Raw genomic sequence first — 19,993 nt, forward strand, 5'->3', positions numbered from 1 at the left:
CCTCAATGAGGATCTTCAAATATGTTTTAAACTCATGTTCAATCATGGCAGACTGGGAAAGAACTTACCACAGCAAAAGCTTCCTTGCTACTAACGGGATAAGCTTAGGGAAAACCAGTTTACCAGTAGCAGACTTCCGCTGTGGATTTTCAAAATAAAAGTTTCAAAATAAACCCATGGTTGCGATCCCAAGTTTAACAGGAATTTAACAACAACAAAACTATATTCATCCTTTTACATCGTTACACTTATGACTACAGAGAAAGACATCCTCATGTCCCTTGACAATGACTTGGTCATAGACAGAGTTGCAGAAAAAAGCAAACTGTTGAAGAAAATACTTATCCTCCAACATTGAGTAAGGTGAGTATTCAAGTTAACCTGCATACTAAAACCTCTTTACTTTGTGATTTATCATAACTCATACAGTACTATGTGTTGTGTGTTTCAGATAACTGTTTTGTATTGGTTCAGCCAGAGGAACTGCAGTATGTTGAGACCTCCATTTCTATGTGAGTATTCAAGTTAATCTACTGTAGAACAATATACTTTTAATACAACATCTAGTCAACATCAGCACTGTTGCTATAATTTTGATGGTTTGATAGCATAAGCCACAATTAAAGTCTTGTAACACTCATGCCAAGCATTATTGTTGCCGGGTTTCCGCACACCGATTACTTTGGGCCAGGCCCAGTCAAAGTCCAGGGCTGTTTTTTAGTCCCAGTCCATCCCTGTTGTCATGTCTAGCTTTTAATAAATAATTATCTGAATCTTACAACCAAAGTTTTTATCTGATGTATATAAATCCATTACTGTATAGTGATTGAAAATGTGACGTCATTCCGGGGTAAAACCGCAAAGGATTCTGGGAACGCATGGCAAGCGGTGCTAGTGCACGCAGGCTTTCACATGAAAACAGCCACACAGCGATAAAAAGAAACACAAAGAATGGCAAGAAGCTGTTGTATTATTAACTGCAATAGCCGGTCGCATGACAGCCACGGGAAGCCGACGGGTAAAGAGATCGGTTTTTATCGGATTACGTCGTGGAAGAAAAATTGTTCAAGCCATGTTTCCGAAGTAACAAAGAGCCGACGGATGGCCTGGATTGCAGCCATTCGAAGACCAAATATAACGTCCCAGAACACTCCAGCTCACATGTTAGTCTGCTCCAAGCATTTCCACAAAGGTACGTCTTCTGTTGTAGTTATTACGTAATTTATCATAACACAATTGTTGATGTAGGTTACAAATAAGTCTTATATTGAATTAGTTGTGCTATGCTGCTTTGTTCACTGTGGCTTTGCGGGCTAATGTTTGTTGTGTTTTGTAGGAAAACCAGCCTACAAAATGCTGGAATACAATCCAGACCGGGCAACTCTATCAGCCTGGGTCATACCGAGTTTAAAGCTGCTACCACAGCCAGATTTGATCGATTAAGAGAGAGAGAGCAACATCAAAACAGCCACGAAACGTCCCGCATATATGTGCCCAAGGGTTGTATTGAAGCAATCAAGTGATGAATAACTGTTTTCCAGTATGTTGTTTTGCAATGTTTTTTTTTTTTTTTGGTTGCATTGTTGATTTGTTTTTTACCGAAGCAGCTAATAAAGCATAATGGATTTTTACAATTTTGCCTCTTTCTTGTAAGATTCTATAATAGAATGAAACAATAATGCCAGTTATAAATAAAGACAATAAACTGAATGAATTATGAAACACTCATTTTATTTCTATTAGACCTGAAAATGTTGTGTAATACTACAACCTAGACTGCGTTGGCCTGTACAGGAGATAAAGGAAAAAAATGTAACAACAGCTGTGAAATGGAATAGTCCAAATCACCAAAGTAAACTGGACCTGGGCTTGTTGCAGGGATCTGAAGTTACTAAACATCTTGTGAGTGTATGCACTCACACTTAGGTCCATATAATGATAAATATGTCCGTGATGAAAGTTGAGCAGCACGCTAACGTCCTTACTCCACTCTGTATGCTCGTATGGGTCTAACCCAGGGGTCTGCAACCTTTTACACCCAAAGAGCCACTTGGACCCGGTTTCCACGCAAAAGAAAACACTGGGAGCCGCAAATACTTTTTGACATCTAAAATGAAGATAACACTCTATATATTGTTTTTTATCTTTATGCTTTGTGTGAACAACTAAAGTAAGTAAGTAAAGTTTATTTATTAAGCGCTTTTCACAGACAGGCAGTCACAAAGCGCTGTACACAAATATTAAAATAAACAATACAATCAATAGACATTATACACAATGTAAAAGATCAAATGTAAATAATGTAAAGAATATAAAATACGTAGATCAACAAAAGGCTTGTTTGAACAGAAAAGTTTTTAACTGCTTTTTAAAAGAATCCACAGAGAAACTAAGGTGTGTTGCTTATGTAATCCATGAAGTGCTACAGAGAAAATTACATTTTATTTATGTAATTAACACATTTTGAACTCTTAAAGAAATATAACAAAAGCAAAGACACCCAGCTGAACTAAAATGATCCATGTAGCAAACAAAAACTGTTGTGAGCCGCCTCCCTTATATCGCCTTTGGGCTGTTGGAGCCTTGACCTGACTCTTAAAAAAGTAATTGGAAAAAAAGCTCTATGCTGCTGAAAAAAATAGATATTTGCAAAATTCTGCCTAAATATGCATTTTACCTGGTTAATGTGTGTGGCGGGCCGTGGTCTGCAGTGCCGCTGCAGGGGAGTCGGACGCACCTGAGCGGCACCCGCAATCACGCCTCGCCGCCTTAAAGTCTGTGCTCTCTCTGCTGTTGTGTTGTCGGGCTGTGAGCTGAAAAGCTACAGCCGGCTGTATGCGTACAGCAACCGTGTGTGAAAAGTGGTCAACAAAGACATGCTGAAAAGCGTGTTCATGCAAACATCGTTGGGTCTGCCGTGATATGTTTACAATGAGACTTCTGGTCCTGAACCTCTGCGCACAGCGTCTGCAAATCGGGGCTTTCATCTTTACGCAGGACTGTAAGCTGTCATCTGTGAGGCGTGAGCGGTGTTTGTCTTTAACATAGTTCACGGTGGAGAACAGCTGCTGACATAATGTGGATCCGAAGATCCATAATTGGCCTATCTGGGGTTGAAAGTCTCGATAAATGCACGGCGTTTCGGTGGGTACACCGGCTTCCCCGAGTGTGACGCTTATTTTGAGCGATGAAAAAAATAATAAGATATAATTTTATTTTTACATTTCAAAATCACAATAATCTTCCAATTTAGAACTACAAGTTAAAAAAAGAACTAAACACAAATAAAATACACCTCAGCGAAATACTTCTAATTTATTTTCCCAAACCACCCGGAGCCACAAAATAAAGACTAAAGAGCCGCGGGTTGCCGACCCCTGGTCTGACCCTTTCACTCCTTTGATTTTTTCCTCGTCCTTTTTTTTTTTTGCCTTTTCGTCACGTCTGTCTTTGTACGGACCTGCCGTGTTCTCCGTCGTTTTGTACATAACTGTTTTGGGGCAAATAAAAAGCAAGTAGGGATTAAAACCGCAGAATTAATGGATTACCGGTGCTGGAAATACTAGCGCTTGATGCAATGTTTTGATTTTGTTGCCACGGGTACCCACAAAGCAATGCGCGAAAGTCACGTGGTCTGTCAATCTCTATATAGGAACTATTAAGTGTAATTTATAACCTAGTCAGCTATAGTACTTTTTCCTTTGGGAACCATCTGTGCAGTCTGCAATTCTGTTGAAGAAAGATGTTGAATCTTTTTAATTATTGTAGAAAAATAATTTATTTCTGTGCATTTTTTTTTTTTTTTTTTTTACACCTGCATTAAATTAAAGTTGATTACATCGATTAAGCATCATGGGGTGGAGGGTGGGGGGTGGTTCCCTATTTCTTTTTTTGCTGGGAGTTTGCAACCCTATTAGTTACACTCTAAAAAATATTCATGGTGTTTGTAGGTAGAACTTAACAAAAAAGCATTTTTCTACTTAAAAAAGTAAGTTGTCTACATGTACACGTTTCAGTGAGTTGACTAATCAATGTTAAAAGTCAGTGCAACACAGAAATTAATAAACACCTCCTTAACTTAAATGTTTGAGTATATTGAACAAAATACTTTTGTCATCAATCAACAACAGAAAATATTAAGTTTGTGTAACATGTAAAAGTGAGTTTGAACATCCTTTGTGTTTGAACTGCCCATAACTGGACCATAACGAAAAAATAATTACAACTGCCATAAAAACAGAAGAAACAGAAAAAAAACAGAGGTTGGCACCACTATCTGGTAAGTTTCTTGTTTTATAGTCTTTTATAAATATGTACTAGTTACAGAAATTTACTGCGTAAGTTTAGTCTGACAATGGCAGCTACATGATGTGAATTGACACTCTGTGTTATGCTAGTTGTTACTCTATAAAAGTAAGAGCGTTTGTCTTTTTTCCTGTTATTAATTAAAACTGTCAATTAAATCTGTCACTCTGGTGGTTACTTTGATTAGCCATAGGTGTGTATGTGACCATGCATACAGCAGAGGGTAACCCCGTAGCATATGTTCATATCATCACAGGCGTAGCAGTTGTCTGCATTCGTACCGCTTTGTGGGAGTAGAGGTGGGTTTCCCCTAGACTGTGTTCGGTGAGTTAACTAAGCATTGAATTCTAAATAGATTAATTACAAGTTATATTTGTACACTTTAAATTTGATGGCTTTAATCATAATTTAGCATAGTAAAGTTGCTAAAGTTGTTAGCTAGCTTTCTTTTAGCTAGCAAACATTCCTCCCAAATACGAGAGTACATTGTCAATTTTTCCACTTATACTTAAAATTTGTCACTTGTCAGGGTGCATTTGGTTAGCTGATAGACCTTGCAGACAGCAGAGCATGATTATTGAACCTCCCACAATTACTCTGACATTTAGTGATGTAGACAGTTCCTTCAAATCTGCATCAGAGACCTTGGTCAATGCTTCAGCAATTTCAGAGACATCAGTCTCAGAGACATCGAGTGTGTCCTGTGGCACCAGTTGCTCATCTGGATCTCAGGATACAGTCATTCTTTCCTCACCTGAACATTTGAGTCGGCGTTTACAGCGCTGGCCTACCAATTTTTCTGTTCCTCGCTTTGCTTATGACACAGAGCTTTTACTTGCTTCAGGAAATGAAATTTTCAAAAAGGATGGAACTAAACTTAACTTTACTCCACTTCTTCCAGACATCCCTGAGAAAATGGCTGAAACGATCTTTCAGTATGTTGCCTACCCAACATCTGCACAATTAGCAGATGTAGCTAAAGCACTTGTTCAACAACATCCTTGCCTTAAAGAACTGGGATCCTATAATGGATGCTATGGATGGCAACAAAGACTGAAATATAAAATGGGCAATTACAGAAGTAAACTCAGAGGGCTTGGGTGCCCTGAGCTGGATGTGAACTCCCTCAAAAGAAAGCAAGCACATGAGAAGACACCTTCAAAGAATCGCAAAAAGCCAAGAAAGGCTGAGGTGAACTATTTACCACTTCACCCACAAGGAGAAACAGAGGAAAGCTTGGAAAAGGAAAGATTGGAACTTCTTGATGAAGTGAAGAAGAGGATCAACTATCGGATCATCAGTGAAAAAATGGCCAAAACATTCTCGAATCGCAAACAGAAAGTTGTTAATCTGGCACCGTCTGTGAATGACTTCAGAAGTAGATGGCCTGCGCTTTTTGATGCAGCACAGGTGATTTTATTAAATAATTTATAGGATAACTTATAATTGTGACATTGTGCATTACATTAACACATTGTGCTTTTAATTGTGTCTTTTTTATTTTTTACAGATAAATGATGAATTCCAAAGGATCACCACTGTTAACTTGGAAACAACATTCATGGCAAAACTGGACCAGTATTCCACAAGAATAATGTCCCTGGTCTCTTCAAAAGGCGGTGCTGCAAAAATTAAGATTGAGCGCATCAGGAACATGTTGCAAGAGGTAAGAAAAAAGAAACTGAATATAACTGATAATCTTACACACCTTAAAAGTTAATTATCTAATTCATTATCTCAGGAGCATTGTTGGCTATCTTTTACTGAAGAGTGAAAAAGTGAACATCAGAGGTGGACAGAGTAAAAATTTGCTAAAGAAAACATCACTCAAAATATATTTGTTTGTTGTAAGAGTCAAGGATATAGTGATGTATTTGTAACTTGGTAACTCAGATTGAAGAGAAAAAGTAAAACTCAAATGCACAAGTATTTTGCACCTCATAAGTGAGATGAAAAGACATTAATGTAACTTTTGGTCACATAATTGCAAACTGAGGTGGGTAAATTTAAATAGGTGCTCTCCATGTCACACGTAACTTGACAATACATTAAGGTAAGTATGGGTCATATTACAAATAATGTGAGGAGAAAAACCTGAGGCAATAATGTGGAGTGTTACAAATATCTTCATCAACTGCACAATAAACGTTTATGAGGAAGACAAGTTATACAAATACATTAAAGAGGGTAGATAGCAGCTTTTAATGTTTTAATCACATCATTACAAGACTTGTCCACAGGTGGCTTTTTCCAGTTCTGCATCACATATCTCACATATAAATATTATAGTTGAATCCTTAGAACTCAACAAAAACTATTTGAAATAGTCTCCAAATCTAGGTTACATTTACTTTCACTCACCTTATCCTACTGCTAGCAAAGGGTGCATTGAAAGCAGGGCAGTATGTAACAGATTAAATTCAAGTTATAAAAATTAAATCATTTGTTAAAAACAAAAATTAAATCAATAATTAGCAAAACGCTAGTCCTATAAATGTAATATGTTTGACTTTTCGCCTAGTAAACTTTTTTTTATTCTCCAGAGTTCGGTGGAAACAAGAAGAGGTGTCACAATCCGTTGCCTGATGGTGTATCTGAAAGAGAAAGAGGAGGATCTCTTCAGAGAACAGCTGGTAGGTAAATCTCACATTGTTTTGTGTTATATTCTTAAATGGCACATAAAAAAAATGACATGTTTCTTTTTAACCTACTTGCCAGGATGGTGAAGAACAGTTCCCAGAAGAAGTGGTAAAGATCGTAGTCACCAGACGTGCAGCAGTGTCTCTTCCAGCCGTCGCTAAAATTGTGATTGAAGGAACAGCTATCCTGGAAGACCTTGATGTGCCGAGAGCATGTGCCTTAATGATGGGACTTATATACGCTCTCAATCTGAGCTACCCCAAACAAGTAAAGAACACTCTAGAGGTATTCCATAAGGTGTTTCTGGAACTTGATGGGCTTAAAGCCAGCCCACGGGTAATGTCTCTTAAGTACAAACTTCTGTCATAAAACAAATGTAATTTAGGCTGCAATATTCAGATGTGCTGCTTCTTGTGTTTTTTATGCAGTCTTAGACAAGTGTAGTTTTGAGAGTTCATAATACGTATAACCTTACCTTTGGATTGTTGCGTTGTTAAATATTAAAATGTTTTGTAATTTTCTTGATTCTGTGATATTTACCAAGTTGGTAGGTTAAAGTTAATGTTTAATAATAAGCAGATTTGCAAAAACAAATTGCCTTACGTTGCAACGTTTGTTTTCTGAGGTATTTTAGAAGGGTGTGATTTAAAATTATTGTTATTTGGAAGACTTTATATATATATTTGCCGCTTTATTTAATATACCTTTACAAATCTTTATAGTGGTTCTCAAAATCAGTCATGAGGCCCCACTGCTCTGCTTGTTTCTATTAATAACTAAACACTGTTGATTGGCTGGTGTGTTCAGTTAATCAGAAGTTGTAGGCACCATTGTGGAGTAAAAAGAACGAAGTGAACTGGTATGTTTTAGCTTCTGATTCAACACACCGTGTCCAGGTAATAAACATGCTACATTTTCTTTTGTTACTGAGGTTGTTTGTGGAGGAATTGTACTGAAATACATTATTGTTTTTGCCCACTCATTTATAATTAAAGGGCTGCTGTAATGTTTGATTTATGTTGTATGACACAGAAGTGTATTACTTCGAAAATGTTATGCAATAAACTGTTTCATCAGTTGGAATAATTTAAATGGCTATGTTTGCATTGATAATTGTGAGTAGGATATATGTAAAAAAGTAAGTTAGATTAACTCAACTAATGTAATTTGTCAACTCAATATTACCAGAAATTCTAAATTAATATTAGGTTGCTTAAACTTAATTATGCTTTTAGAGGTCAAAGTAAATCATGTTGGTTTGTTGAACCAGTTGAGTTAGCCAAACCTAAAAATTACTTGCTGGATTTACTTAATAATATGCAAAATTTGTAACTTAAAAAGCTGAGTGGAAATTGTTACCTCAATTTTTTTAAGTTGAGCCAACAAAACATTTTTTAGAGTGTAGGTTGCTTAATATTTCTGCTAAGTACTCTTTAAAATACCAGAATAGGGAGGATGGTGCAGGTTTAAGTTTATTAGATTGATCAGTGTTGCTGAACTATGAAATATTTTGGGTGCAGTGTATTTTTTGCATACAGGTATAACAGAATAGCTTTAGTGTTGTTGTTTATTTAAACTCGAGTATGAACTTATACAAAATGCAGCAAGATATTAAAAAAACAGTTTTATTGATTATAAAATACATTATATCGGATTCATATCGGTATCGGCAGACATCCAAAGTTAGGATATCGGTATCGGTACTGGACATAAAAAAGTGGTATCGTGCCATCTCTAGATAATACCACAGGGAATTTACCAATGTGTGAGGAAGAGGAGGAGGAAGAGCATCCAGGGAGCACCAACTGAGACGTGGAGGACACGGGGAGTACAGACAGTTGTTCTCTGTAGTTCAAGGACTGGTGGAAACAGTTGCTTAAATATTTGTTTCCTCTGTTTCCTCCACAACTGACACTTTAATTAAAGGATATTTATTAAAGCAATTTAATAAAGCAAAAGCCAAATGAATGGAGCTACACTGATGTAATTAATCTACTCTGAGCTAATGCTGATTATTTTCTTGTTCTTTGAAGGAGAAAGGCTGGAGCAGGTCCAGGCCTGACGGTGCACCGATCTTATTAAATCTATAATCTAACACAACAAAGGTGAGCAGAAAAAGAGCGAAAACACACAAACACATCATCATCGTCCTCTCTCCATCTAGCTGAATTTTTCCTCATACATGATTTCAAATAAATACTGAAGTCAATTCATTACATTTTCTTCTCTTTTCTAAACACACACATTCCATCTCATCTGAACATTCAACCACATATGGATATAATTCACTTCATGTTTCATTTAGTTTGTGTCTTTACCACTTTTCACATTAAGATTCATTTTAACATAATCCCACACACACACACAGACACACACACACAGACACGCACACACACAGACACACACACACAGACACGCACACACACAGACACGCACACACAGAGACACACAGAAACGCACACACACAGACACACACACACAGACACGCACACACACAGACACACACACACAGACACACACACACACACACACACACACACACACACACACACACACACACACACACACACAGACACAGACACACACACACAGAGACACACACACAGACACGCACACACACAGACACGCACACAGACACGCACACACACAGACACGCACACACACAGACACACACACACAGACACACACACACAGAAACGCACACACACAGACACACACACACAGACACACACACACAGACACGCACACACAGAGACACACAGAAACGCACACACACAGACACACACACACAGACACACACACACAGAAACGCACACACACAGACACACACACACAGACACACACACACAGACACGCACACACACAGACACACACACACACACACACAGACACACACACACGCACACACACAGACACAGACACACACACACAGAGACACACACACAGAGACACACACAGCTTCCACAGTTGTTTCTAGAAAGGCTCCAGAGAGGCTGTTAGAATCATTTCATAGATCATATTTTCTTATTTATTATTTGGGTTAAACTTAATTATTTTTAATATACCTGATTATATTCTGATCAGTATTAAGCGTAATTAACTATGAGCAAAATCACATATGAAACATGGGATTCCTGCAATCACACACAATCTGCCAAAGCTGGATCGCGTCCACACACACAAATGTCCGACACGAATCTTTTTAACGATTCTGTTTTAGACTCTGATTATTTTTAACACATAAGGCTGGATGTGAAGACCCTTTAACCCTGTCAGATGTGATGACAGGGGAAAGCCGGGGGACTTCCAGTCTCTCTGTGGCCCACCTCTCTTGACAACCTTCATTATTAGAGCACAAACTCAAAGCTGACATTGAATGTTTTTTTCAAGAAGCCATATTATATGAAAGGGTATGGAGAGAGAGCTGTACAACACACTTTTTATCTTTTCAATACGACGCCCAGTGACATGACACTGTTACCACAACAGCCATGACACAGGCGGTCTGAGGGCTTCTTCATAGTGAGGAATCACACTGGTATTGGATCAGGTATTAGCAGATATGGCTATACTATCACACCTGAACAGGAAAAAGTTCATCCCTGTACCACTGCGTTTGGTATGATGACCCTTTACACTAGGGCTGCTCAATTAATCGAATTTTAATCTAAATTACGATCTGGGTTTTCAACGATCATTAAAAATGACTGAGCCGATTATTAGCACCTCCCTCGTGCTTTACTCTCGCGCTGCTCCATGTGGCAAATCGAGCGCACCTCTCTGCGTTTCGAACACGCGTCACAACAATTAAGAGGACCCGAGGGAAGCTCGGAAAGCTAAGCAGAAGTTATTTGGAGAGGAGAGGATAATGGCTGCTGAAGAAAGAATGCCGCTGGTTGAAAAGAGGTAAAACGACTTCAGTGGTGTGGAAACATTATGGGTTCGCGGAGTCAGACGTGGATCAAATAGACATAGTGTGTAAACTTTGCTACGGTGTTGTAGCTGATCATGTCAATAGGCTGGTGTTTTTGGCTAAAAACCTTTGAGAGGTTGCAGGAACCATGTTTTGTTGAGCCATTTTGAGATTGTATGGGACTCGGGCATACTAGTTTTTATTTATTTCTTATAAAAGTTACTACTTTCAGTGTTTCATTTTATTTTTGTTCAGGCAGCAACTTCGTTGACATACCTCAATGTCACTTTGATGCAATTGTGCATTGTGTGGCTACACAGCTTGCCTTGATATTTGGTTATTTGTATGCATAAATATTATGCAGTATTTTGAAGTTCACTAAACATAGATGTTTACATTTTTCATTTATTTTTTATATTGCAAACATTTGCACTGTTATCAGTATTCGCACACTATGTTATATTATTTTTTGACATCTTTAAAGCCATTATTCAATACATTGTTATTGTTAAATAAATATCGTCAAATAATCGAGATCTCAATTTCAGTGAAAATAATCGTGATTATCATTTTTGCCATAATCGAGCAGCCCTACTTTACACTGCATCGGCGATCATGTTTAGTAGGGCTGGCACCAACATCTCTAACTGATATGACTCATACCACCGGACCAAAGCACCCTCTAAGGCAGCGGTGTCGTGTAGGTCTGTGTCTCTGTGCCTTTAGTCTGGAGCAAATCCTCATATCCAACACCCACTTGCTTCCTAAGCCCTCCTGGCCTTAGCCCCTCTTAGCCTTTCACATTTTTAATTTTAACGTTTAAGTTTTCAGGTGACGTCCAAGAACATTTGGATCTGAATTCTTTTTACCAGGAACTTTAGCACCACCTGCTCAGTGGTCACAGTAATATGATTACAGACTGCCAACTACCCTTTACATTTCTTTTCTTACACCAAGTACCTTCAAACTTGATTCACATTTTAAAACTTAAAGTAGCCACACACATCATAACCTTTAGTGTAATATTTAGATTTAAGAAACCTAAATTGTTGCACATTAGAAAAAAGACTTCTAGAAGTAACAACATAGAAAGATGGCAGACAGAAAGAACGCAGCCTCCTGAAGAGGTCACACTAAGGAAATGCCTTCAAACTCTCTGCAGAACAATGGCTTTCCTTCCTGCCTGTCTGTAAGGGAAAAACTGAAGACAAAAAAAGCTGCACGCAGAAATATGGGCTGAACACTGAACATAATTCCCTACACCCAGGTTAGATAAAAATAGACTGCTGCTGTGCTGATATCCATTTCATCATTACCTGGAGTTATTTTTGACTCCATCAAACCTGCATTAGCAGGAGCCTGTTCATAGTTAGCATGTCTGGAGTTCTCTTATTGTATCACATGCATGTTTTTCAGATTCTGCAGCCCCGCGTTTCCTGGAATGTGTGCATACTGAAACACAGCATGAATTATTTAAGACTGAGGAAATATTCATAACTAGGCAACGAGGCTTCACATTTTTGGGATAGATACGCAACGGCTGTTAGCTAGAGTAGTGTTAATGTAAAGCTGACAATATTTGTTGGTGCTCTGCTGTACTACAGAACCAAGAAAACACATAAACCCATAGCCACTGATTCTGTAACAATAACAATAGCTTAGTACACACGATGTTAAATGTATCCAACAGTCCACATAGACTAGAACCCGGGGCAGCATAAACATGTGATACCTGTGAGCTAAATGGTTACCCTAACCTGCTGATTAGTCTAAAGTATAGCCTGTATAGTTCTGAAAAACTTGTTATAGTATTAACATGAACAGTAGCTGCATGTGTAAAGATTATTTTCTGATGCGCCATATATCTACTGACAATTAAATGTTCTGTTCTAAAATGTAAAAATTTACAAAGCAATTTACAAAACTTGTTATTTTAGAGTTTATATATACACTACCTGTCAAAAGTTTCAGAACAGCCCAATTCTTCCAGTTGTTTATTGCAATTCAAGTTGTTCAGGTCCAATCAACAGCTTGAAATGGTACAAAGGTGAGTGGTGAACTGCCAGAGGTTTAAAAAAAACAGCTAAGGTTACCCCAAACTGAAAAATAATGTACATTTCAGAATTATACAAAAGACCTTTTTTGAACACATCATGGGTTAACTATTTAAAGCTGTTCTGCAGCAATGGAGGTTGATCAAGTCTTGAAAGCTGGTGCTACTAATTCCTACAGCTATTCCAACTTTTCTGGATTACTTACACCCCCTCTGTCTGCATAAAAGCAGTGTTGGAACACACTGTGGTACCATACCCTCGTCAGCATCAGTTGAACAGTATTGTACTGCAGAAAGTAGTGTGACAAACATGGTGAGAAAAGGACAATTAACAATGGAAGAGAAACAGACCATCATAACACTTATAAATGTCGCTCTGTCCTACAGAGAGACTGCAAAGAAAGTCAAGGTGTCAGTGAGCACAGTTTCCTTCACCATCCAAAGGCTCAGAAACAAACTGTGACAGGAAGAGGTCTGCAGACCCAAAGACACAACTGAATCAGAGGACAAGTTTCTGAGAGTTAACAGCTTGTGTGAGAGGCGGCTCACAGGACAACAGCTTCAAGCAGCTTAATAGTGGTCCTAGTAAGCAAGTCTCAGTTTCAACTGTGAAGAGAAGACTTTGAGCTGCAGGTTTGACAGTACGAGCTGCAGCAAGAAAGCCAGACGTCAGAATAAGACAAAGAGGATTGTCTGGGCCATGAAACACCAGCATTGGACTACTGAAGACTGGAAGAAGGTATTATGGACTGATGAATCAACATTTGAAATCTCCAGTTCATCAATTCATTTGTGCGCCATCGAGTAGGTGAAAGGATGGTTCCACAACAGTAAACCAACATTTACTGGACAGTGCTGGATAGATGCTTGACAACATGATACTTCAAACTGGTTTTTCTTAGAGGTTATCTACTATTAAAACATAATAGTGAAAGTATTACTATTAGTAAGGTTGGTGGTTCAATCTCTGGCTGCTCTAGTCTGCATCCCAAATATCCTGGAGCAAGACACTAACCCAAACTGCTCTCTGATTGGAGTGTGAATGTGTGAATGTTAGACAGACAAGAAAAAGGTGCCTGTATGAATGAGGCACGTTGTAGAAAGTGCTGCGAGTGCTCAGGGAGAGTAGAAAAGCGCGATATAAGAACTAACAAACTGATGATTTTTAGACATCAACAGGATATGAAACAACACATGAAACTGTGCATTTAATGTTGTATAGTTTGTAGAATCACTGTTTAACTGGACAGTGCAAAAGAAGACAGCAGAATGTTAGGATACATGTAGGAATACGGCACAATGCAGACTTCCTAACAATGTTATGTTTCCAAATGAGCGCTGTTTCCGCACTCCCTCCCGAAAAGTTACTATCTGACTGCCTGACAGAAGCCCCTCCCCCATCCTGTGACCCGCTCCGCTGCAGATGAGCCCCTCCCTCAACACATGGATTATGTCAGAGACTGAATCCTGGAAACAGCCTCTGGCTCCCATTTACTCTCCAACATTCCACGGCACATATTTATGGGAGTGGGATGATTCTCCTTCTCCCTCCTTTTGTTGTATTGCCCAGGCAGGGCGGTGATTGATTAACAAATGTCTTTATATGTATTGTGAGGTTAAGTTCCACAAAGCCCCTTCTAACTCAGTCCATATCACCGCTACATCCTCTCTCCATAGGGTGTGGCCTGCATTGGTCGACTGCAGGTAACACACTGGCTCTGAAAGCTTCCACACACATCCATCCATGCTTAGGAATGACTTATAACCGAGTGAACACTTTACCAAGTTATGGTTGACAGTTAAACATGAGAGAGAAAGGTGTAGTGTTTCTGACAATGTGTTCCACAAGCAGTAGCTCCCAGTGAGGACCAACTGCTTTTAAGTAAGATAAGTGATTTTTTTCCATGTGAGAGTGAATATAGTTTTGTGTTTGTATCTTTAGGTGTGGCTATGGCTCCGGTTGTAGGGCCGTCTGACCCCTGGGTCTCCACACCTACATGTCAAAGTAACCTTGGGCAAGATACCCACAACACCCCGATGCATGTGTGTGATGCAGCTTGTTCCTACTATGTTCTTCATTTTTGGATTTGTTCTTAGTTTCACTTTGTTTCCAGAGTGAGTTTGCTTGTTTTAGTTCAGCTTTAAAAGTTTCAGTGTTGATTTTAGTCCTTTTAATTATCGTATGGATGGCAAATGCCTCGATTTAGGAAAAATATAGGTATTACAATAAAAACACAAAACTATTTCAAAGCAGCTGACTCCCAGTCGGGTAACACCTAAAGTCTCAATAAAGATCAAAGCCACGGCTTCAAAATCACATCAGTTTGATTTCAGTTAACTAAAACGTTATTTGCACATCTAATTTTAGCTTTTACTTTACTTTTGGTTAACTATAATAACCTTGGTCCATGCAGTACAAAGGAACTTATTTGATTATAACATCTACAGGACCACGCGTCCATGTTGTAGCCGTGTAATGTCACCTGAGGGATGGTGGCAAAAATATTATATGTTCACAGGGGGCATCTGATTTTGGGGGGTTTCTCCGTATTGTTGTAGGTCTTTACCTTACAATATAAACCATCATAAGGTGACTGTTGTTGTGATTTGGCACTAAATAAACAGAACTGACTTGAATAAACAGGTCAGCTGTGCTCAACTGGTATCATGGTCACTGTTAGGTTATGACGATATTAACAGGCCTGTGTTTTCTTACTCCTGACTGACAGCTGAAGGTTCGGGTGTGTCTCAGTGCTGACTGTAACAGTCTCATGTTTGTACTTTCTGTGAATAACACAGGGCCCTGGATTAGTAACTTTCTTCATCACATTCAGATGATACATACATTTCACACATGCACTGCACCTTTTTCAGACACTTCCAAATAGAAGTGATGAGGTATGGGAACAGAAATGTCACAAATGAAGCATCATTGTTGAGAAATATGTGAATCTAGGCCGGATCTTCCTGTTAATGCTATCATTATTATTAGTTGTTGAAAAATGAGGTTGTCTGTGTGTGTGTGTGTGTGTGTGTGTGTGTGTGTGTGTGTGTGTGTGTGTGTTTGTAAAAGTCACCGTCTGATGACTAATAATTTACCTTCCAGATGAAAAATACTGTTACAGTACAATGCATTATGGGATTTCATTGTGCTGGTGGACACTTCATTCAAAATGTTAGCACTGCAGCACAGTGATATATTACAAATATGTATATGTGCATCTAAATCCCAGACAGAAAACTGAATGTTGTTCAACGAGCAGCTCCTTTAGACTCGACACTAATTTAAAACAGACACACGTTCATCAACTGCACGTGTGAAACACATCCAACTCTGCTGACAGCCAACTACCTACATCTGCAGAAACCTACATGCATGTCTGATGCATCCACCAGACAGAGAACAGTGTAAATGGCAACACCAGTTATCCCAGCAGTTCTGGCCTGGCTTGAGTGAGTTTCCTTTATCTTCCTGTCTGACTGCTGATTCTGCTGTGAAGCTCTGTAAAGCCTACGATGTAACCAGCAGCATTAGAGCTGATATGTGCTGTTTAACATTCTGTAAAGCTGGGTAGGTCTACATGTGTGAGGTGCTTCTCTCTCTCCCTTCGCTCTCTCCAGGACCGACCTATCCCCACTAGTTATCCCTACTCGTTATCCTCACTCAGCACTGTCATAACAAACAGCCCACAGTGACCCCCACTGCACAGAGCTCAGAAAACTGATGAAATACCAAAAGGCCCACAGGGGGAAAGCGCTCTCTCAGCGATACCTCACTGTGTTGTGGGGCCAGTGAGAAAATGAAACAGTTCTGGGAGCAAAATGTATATGTGATCACTCAATGAATCAGACAGTTGTTTTGTAAAGATGGTCCTGCAGACTGACAGAAACACGATCAAGCTGAACTTCCATGTACAGATGTGTGTAATAACTGCACAGCGTTACCTCAGCCAACCTTCCACGGCATCAGCAGCAGATAGGCATAAGAGCCTTCATGGCAGAAACCCCTGTTTATTAATTCACACAGTGAGTCCAGGCCAGTGCTAGGCTGCGCATTAGCAAGTTGTTTTTTGTCTAGTACATCGAGCCAAGACCCCACCCCAATATCATGAGGGGAGCCACAAGGCAGCGTACTTTTAGTATTGCTCCTAAACCCAGCATGGGTTGTACCAGGAAGGGCATCCAGCATCTCTGACAAATCAAACGTGCAGATAATCGATAACATTTCCACACTGGATCAGTCGAGGCCTGGGTCAACAATGACCAACATGGTGGAAACTGTGCTACTTTGAGCCAAAGACAAAGGAAGAGAGAGAGGGGAGGAGAAAAAGGAAATGCAGAGGGTTGGGGTGACAGCAGAGGATCCTAAACTATGGTGATATGGAGGCAGATAATCCAGTCCAAATTTACCATCATATGCATAAACATATTTCTGAAAATGTTCAACTCTGTCTTTAAAGTACACAGTCTATACTGTTTAGGGAAGTAAAATTGTAGTTAGTATGCCTGACGTGCCTGGGTGTGATGTCATGAGAACATTACCAACAGATAGAGCTGAGAAGGAGCTCCGATTTGTGCCTAATTTAGCTCCTGAAACTGAAAGTGCTACAAACAGCGGGAACAACGTCATAAATGCTGTCGAGACTGCTCTCTTATTCACCAGGAGTCACCACAGCAGGTAGGTCCACATGTTAAGGTTTTTTATGCCATATTCCTTGAATCGTAGCCCAAAGGGATTTGTGTCTCTTCCCTTTTTAGGTCAATCTGTAAACTACTGACTGAAATGACAAAAATCTTTATGTTCTTAGCAGGCTAGTGTTGTCTTTTTGATTCAGACACTTTACAAAGTGTTGTTTTCTTCCTTCTATCTTCTAGAGGAGCAAATAAGGCATCATTCAGCTGCAAACTATCATGGCTGAGTGAGACATGAAGAAGTGTTTGTATCTTTGGCATCCTTTCCATTTATATTGAACTGTGCGAACCCACGAAAGTTCATCCAGTACAGCATCGTGAACCAAAGTGTTGCTGTGAAGATGTAAGATAAACACATGTTGGGCTAATGATGGACCAGGAACTGATTTCAAACATGAAGACTTTGCCAACTGCCTCTTATCCCACAGATACAAATCAACTCTCAGTTTACGCCATTTATGAAAGTCTTCCTTTACAAACAGCTCACACAGCTATTAACCCCTCTGTTTGCCATGATTTAAGTATGACTTTATTACCTCACAAGTTAGGAGATTAACTTTCACAAGAAGTAAGTTTTAGCTGTCAGAGTCCAAGCCAAACAAAGCTCTGATCCCTGTGAGACATCATCAGGGTGGAGTCTCTATGGCATTCATTCAGTGACGTTACATAAGTCTGGAGAGCTGCCAAGTCTGCACAAAGACGGTCCAGGCTTTTTTATTTTCTTTTGTTTTTGTGAGGAAAGAGCTTCTGCAGACGTCTAACCAGCCGAGCTCTGGAATTTCTGCCTAATTTAAACTCTTCACAACACAAACAGCACAACGTCAGCTAGAATTTCATATATAATACAAGAAATCATTAAAATGCTATAGGTACAGGACTGCTGGTGTGGGGGGGTACATCGTATAAAATGGTGCCGGATGACCCTACAGGTTGAAACTGTCAAAATAAAAGTCTTTCTTATATTTGTAAATCTGTAACATATCGTATTGTTAAATAGTCTATTCTGTTTCTGTTACTATAGTGGAGCAACTGTAACCCACATAATGTCCTTAGGGATTAATAAAGTGTGCTGATTCTGATAAATGTTGGTTGGTATGCTTAAATGTACATCTGGAGTGCAAAAGACAGAACTGTTGGCAATTATGTTATTTCAGAAAGCAATAATAAAATGACAGATTTCCCAATGCAAGCCACTGATACCAACTTTAACACAGCAGACTCTGTGCAGGCCGCTGACGTGAAACACAGCTCAGGACTCCAGCTCCATCACACGCCGTACCAGCTCCGACTGGGCGGGGATGAGCAGTACCTGAGGATGTGGTGCAGACTTCTTTTTTTGCTGCATTGAGTCACAGCTCCGGTGGGATGGGCCACGTGACCGAACCCCGCACCGTTATGGAGGACAGACCTGGTCTGTGTCTGCGGGAAAGACCTGCCACATCGAGCTCGGTCGGAAAACACGAGCCAGAGAAAGCGAGAACTTTTAACATCGCCATGTTCTTACATGTTCCTGCTCGGTGCAAGTCAGCGGGCGAGGTCCCGCACAACACGAGTGTCCTTGGAAACCCAGGGAGGGTTTCATAGCTCACACAGCCTCTCTGCACTGCAGCAAAGGTGTCGCATACGCTTTTTGGCCAGAACTAGATCGAAGCGCAAAGTGCCACAGTCGGGCAAATATCAGAGAGTTCCGCGTCTGACAGGCGACTACACCGAAAAGCTGCTGCGTAACTGCTATCAGAGTACCGCAGCTTGTACCGACAAAGGTGTTTGTAGACGTTACGGGATAAGCTAACTCACCTGTGATTATCTTCTCTGTCGATGCGTCTTTCTCGGTCATCATGTCCCGCAGTTTCACCTCCTCTCGAGCCTTCTCTCCGATACAGCTACACCAAGCAATTTTCCTGGTTGCTGAGGCACACCGGGCCAAAGTGGGGAAAAATCAAACAAAATGTGGTTTTCGTCACTAACGCGGTGCCACCCCGAGCTTCGCTTTACCGCCTATCGTTGTGTGCATAAGACCTGGAAATATTCGTGGACAGGGCTGAGGTTCGTGAGGGTCTAGAAGCAGAAGAGGTGCAGAAAAGCTTCAGCACAGAGGATGTTGGACCCCAGATTTGCTGCTGCTGCTCTGCCCGCCCCTCCCATCACATTCATGGCTGTCCTGACCAGGAATGCTGCCCCTGTCCGGTCTGACGCAGCTTTGCTCGGTGCAGCCGCAAAAGATGCAGTACTACCCACTGTACCCCACTACCGCTGTACTCCCCACTACCCACTGTACCAGCATTCAGACTAGTTTAACTGAAACCTCATGAAAAAGTTACCAAACGAGCGAATACGTGAAATACATTCAGGTTAGATTCATACAAGTCGATCATTTCCCCCCTCCAATT

The 19,993-nt window shown here is 40.0% G+C and overlaps 2 protein-coding genes across 7 annotated transcripts in view; one reads left to right on the forward strand and one right to left on the reverse strand.

The window, feature by feature from the left end:
- hspa12a (heat shock protein 12A) overlaps positions 1–19,726 on the reverse strand; it is a 116,951-nt gene extending 97,225 nt beyond the window's left edge. For all 5 annotated transcript variants that reach the window (XM_039621989.1, XM_039621988.1, XM_039621990.1 and 2 more), the window contains exon 1: positions 19,401–19,726. In XM_039621989.1, the coding sequence (XP_039477923.1) occupies positions 19,401–19,443 (43 nt within the window). In that variant the 5' untranslated portion in view covers positions 19,444–19,726. The remainder of the gene's footprint in view (positions 1–19,400) is intronic.
- Positions 3,864–8,031, forward strand: LOC116328900 (sterile alpha motif domain-containing protein 3-like). 2 transcript variants are annotated; one of them, XM_039621991.1, is made up of 5 exons: positions 3,864–4,629; positions 5,207–5,715; positions 5,816–5,971; positions 6,849–6,938; positions 7,024–8,031. In XM_039621991.1, exons 2-5 carry the CDS (start codon positions 5,221–5,223, stop codon positions 7,312–7,314), a joined length of 1,032 nt encoding a protein of 343 aa, XP_039477925.1. In that variant the 5' UTR covers positions 3,864–4,629; positions 5,207–5,220; the 3' UTR covers positions 7,315–8,031. The 2 variants fall into 2 exon arrangements, with proteins under 2 accessions (XP_039477925.1, XP_039477926.1); XM_039621992.1 differs by having other exon boundaries at positions 3,864–4,279.
- Positions 19,727–19,993: the final 267 nt, after the last annotated feature.

Source organism: Oreochromis aureus, linkage group 13 (genome assembly GCF_013358895.1).
Source record: "Oreochromis aureus strain Israel breed Guangdong linkage group 13, ZZ_aureus, whole genome shotgun sequence".
Taxonomy (NCBI): Eukaryota; Metazoa; Chordata; class Actinopteri; order Cichliformes; family Cichlidae; genus Oreochromis; species Oreochromis aureus.

Excerpts from the sequence above, each read along its gene's own strand:
- LOC116328900 (XM_039621991.1), top strand. The coding sequence starts at position 5,221 with ATGGCTGAAACGATCTTTCAGTATGTTGCCTACCCAACATCTGCACAA. Across the intron at positions 5,716-5,815 it reads CGCTTTTTGATGCAGCACAG|ATAAATGATGAATTCCAAAG; the intron begins GTGATTTTATTA and ends TATTTTTTACAG. Across the intron at positions 5,972-6,848 it reads TCAGGAACATGTTGCAAGAG|AGTTCGGTGGAAACAAGAAG; the intron begins GTAAGAAAAAAG and ends TTTATTCTCCAG.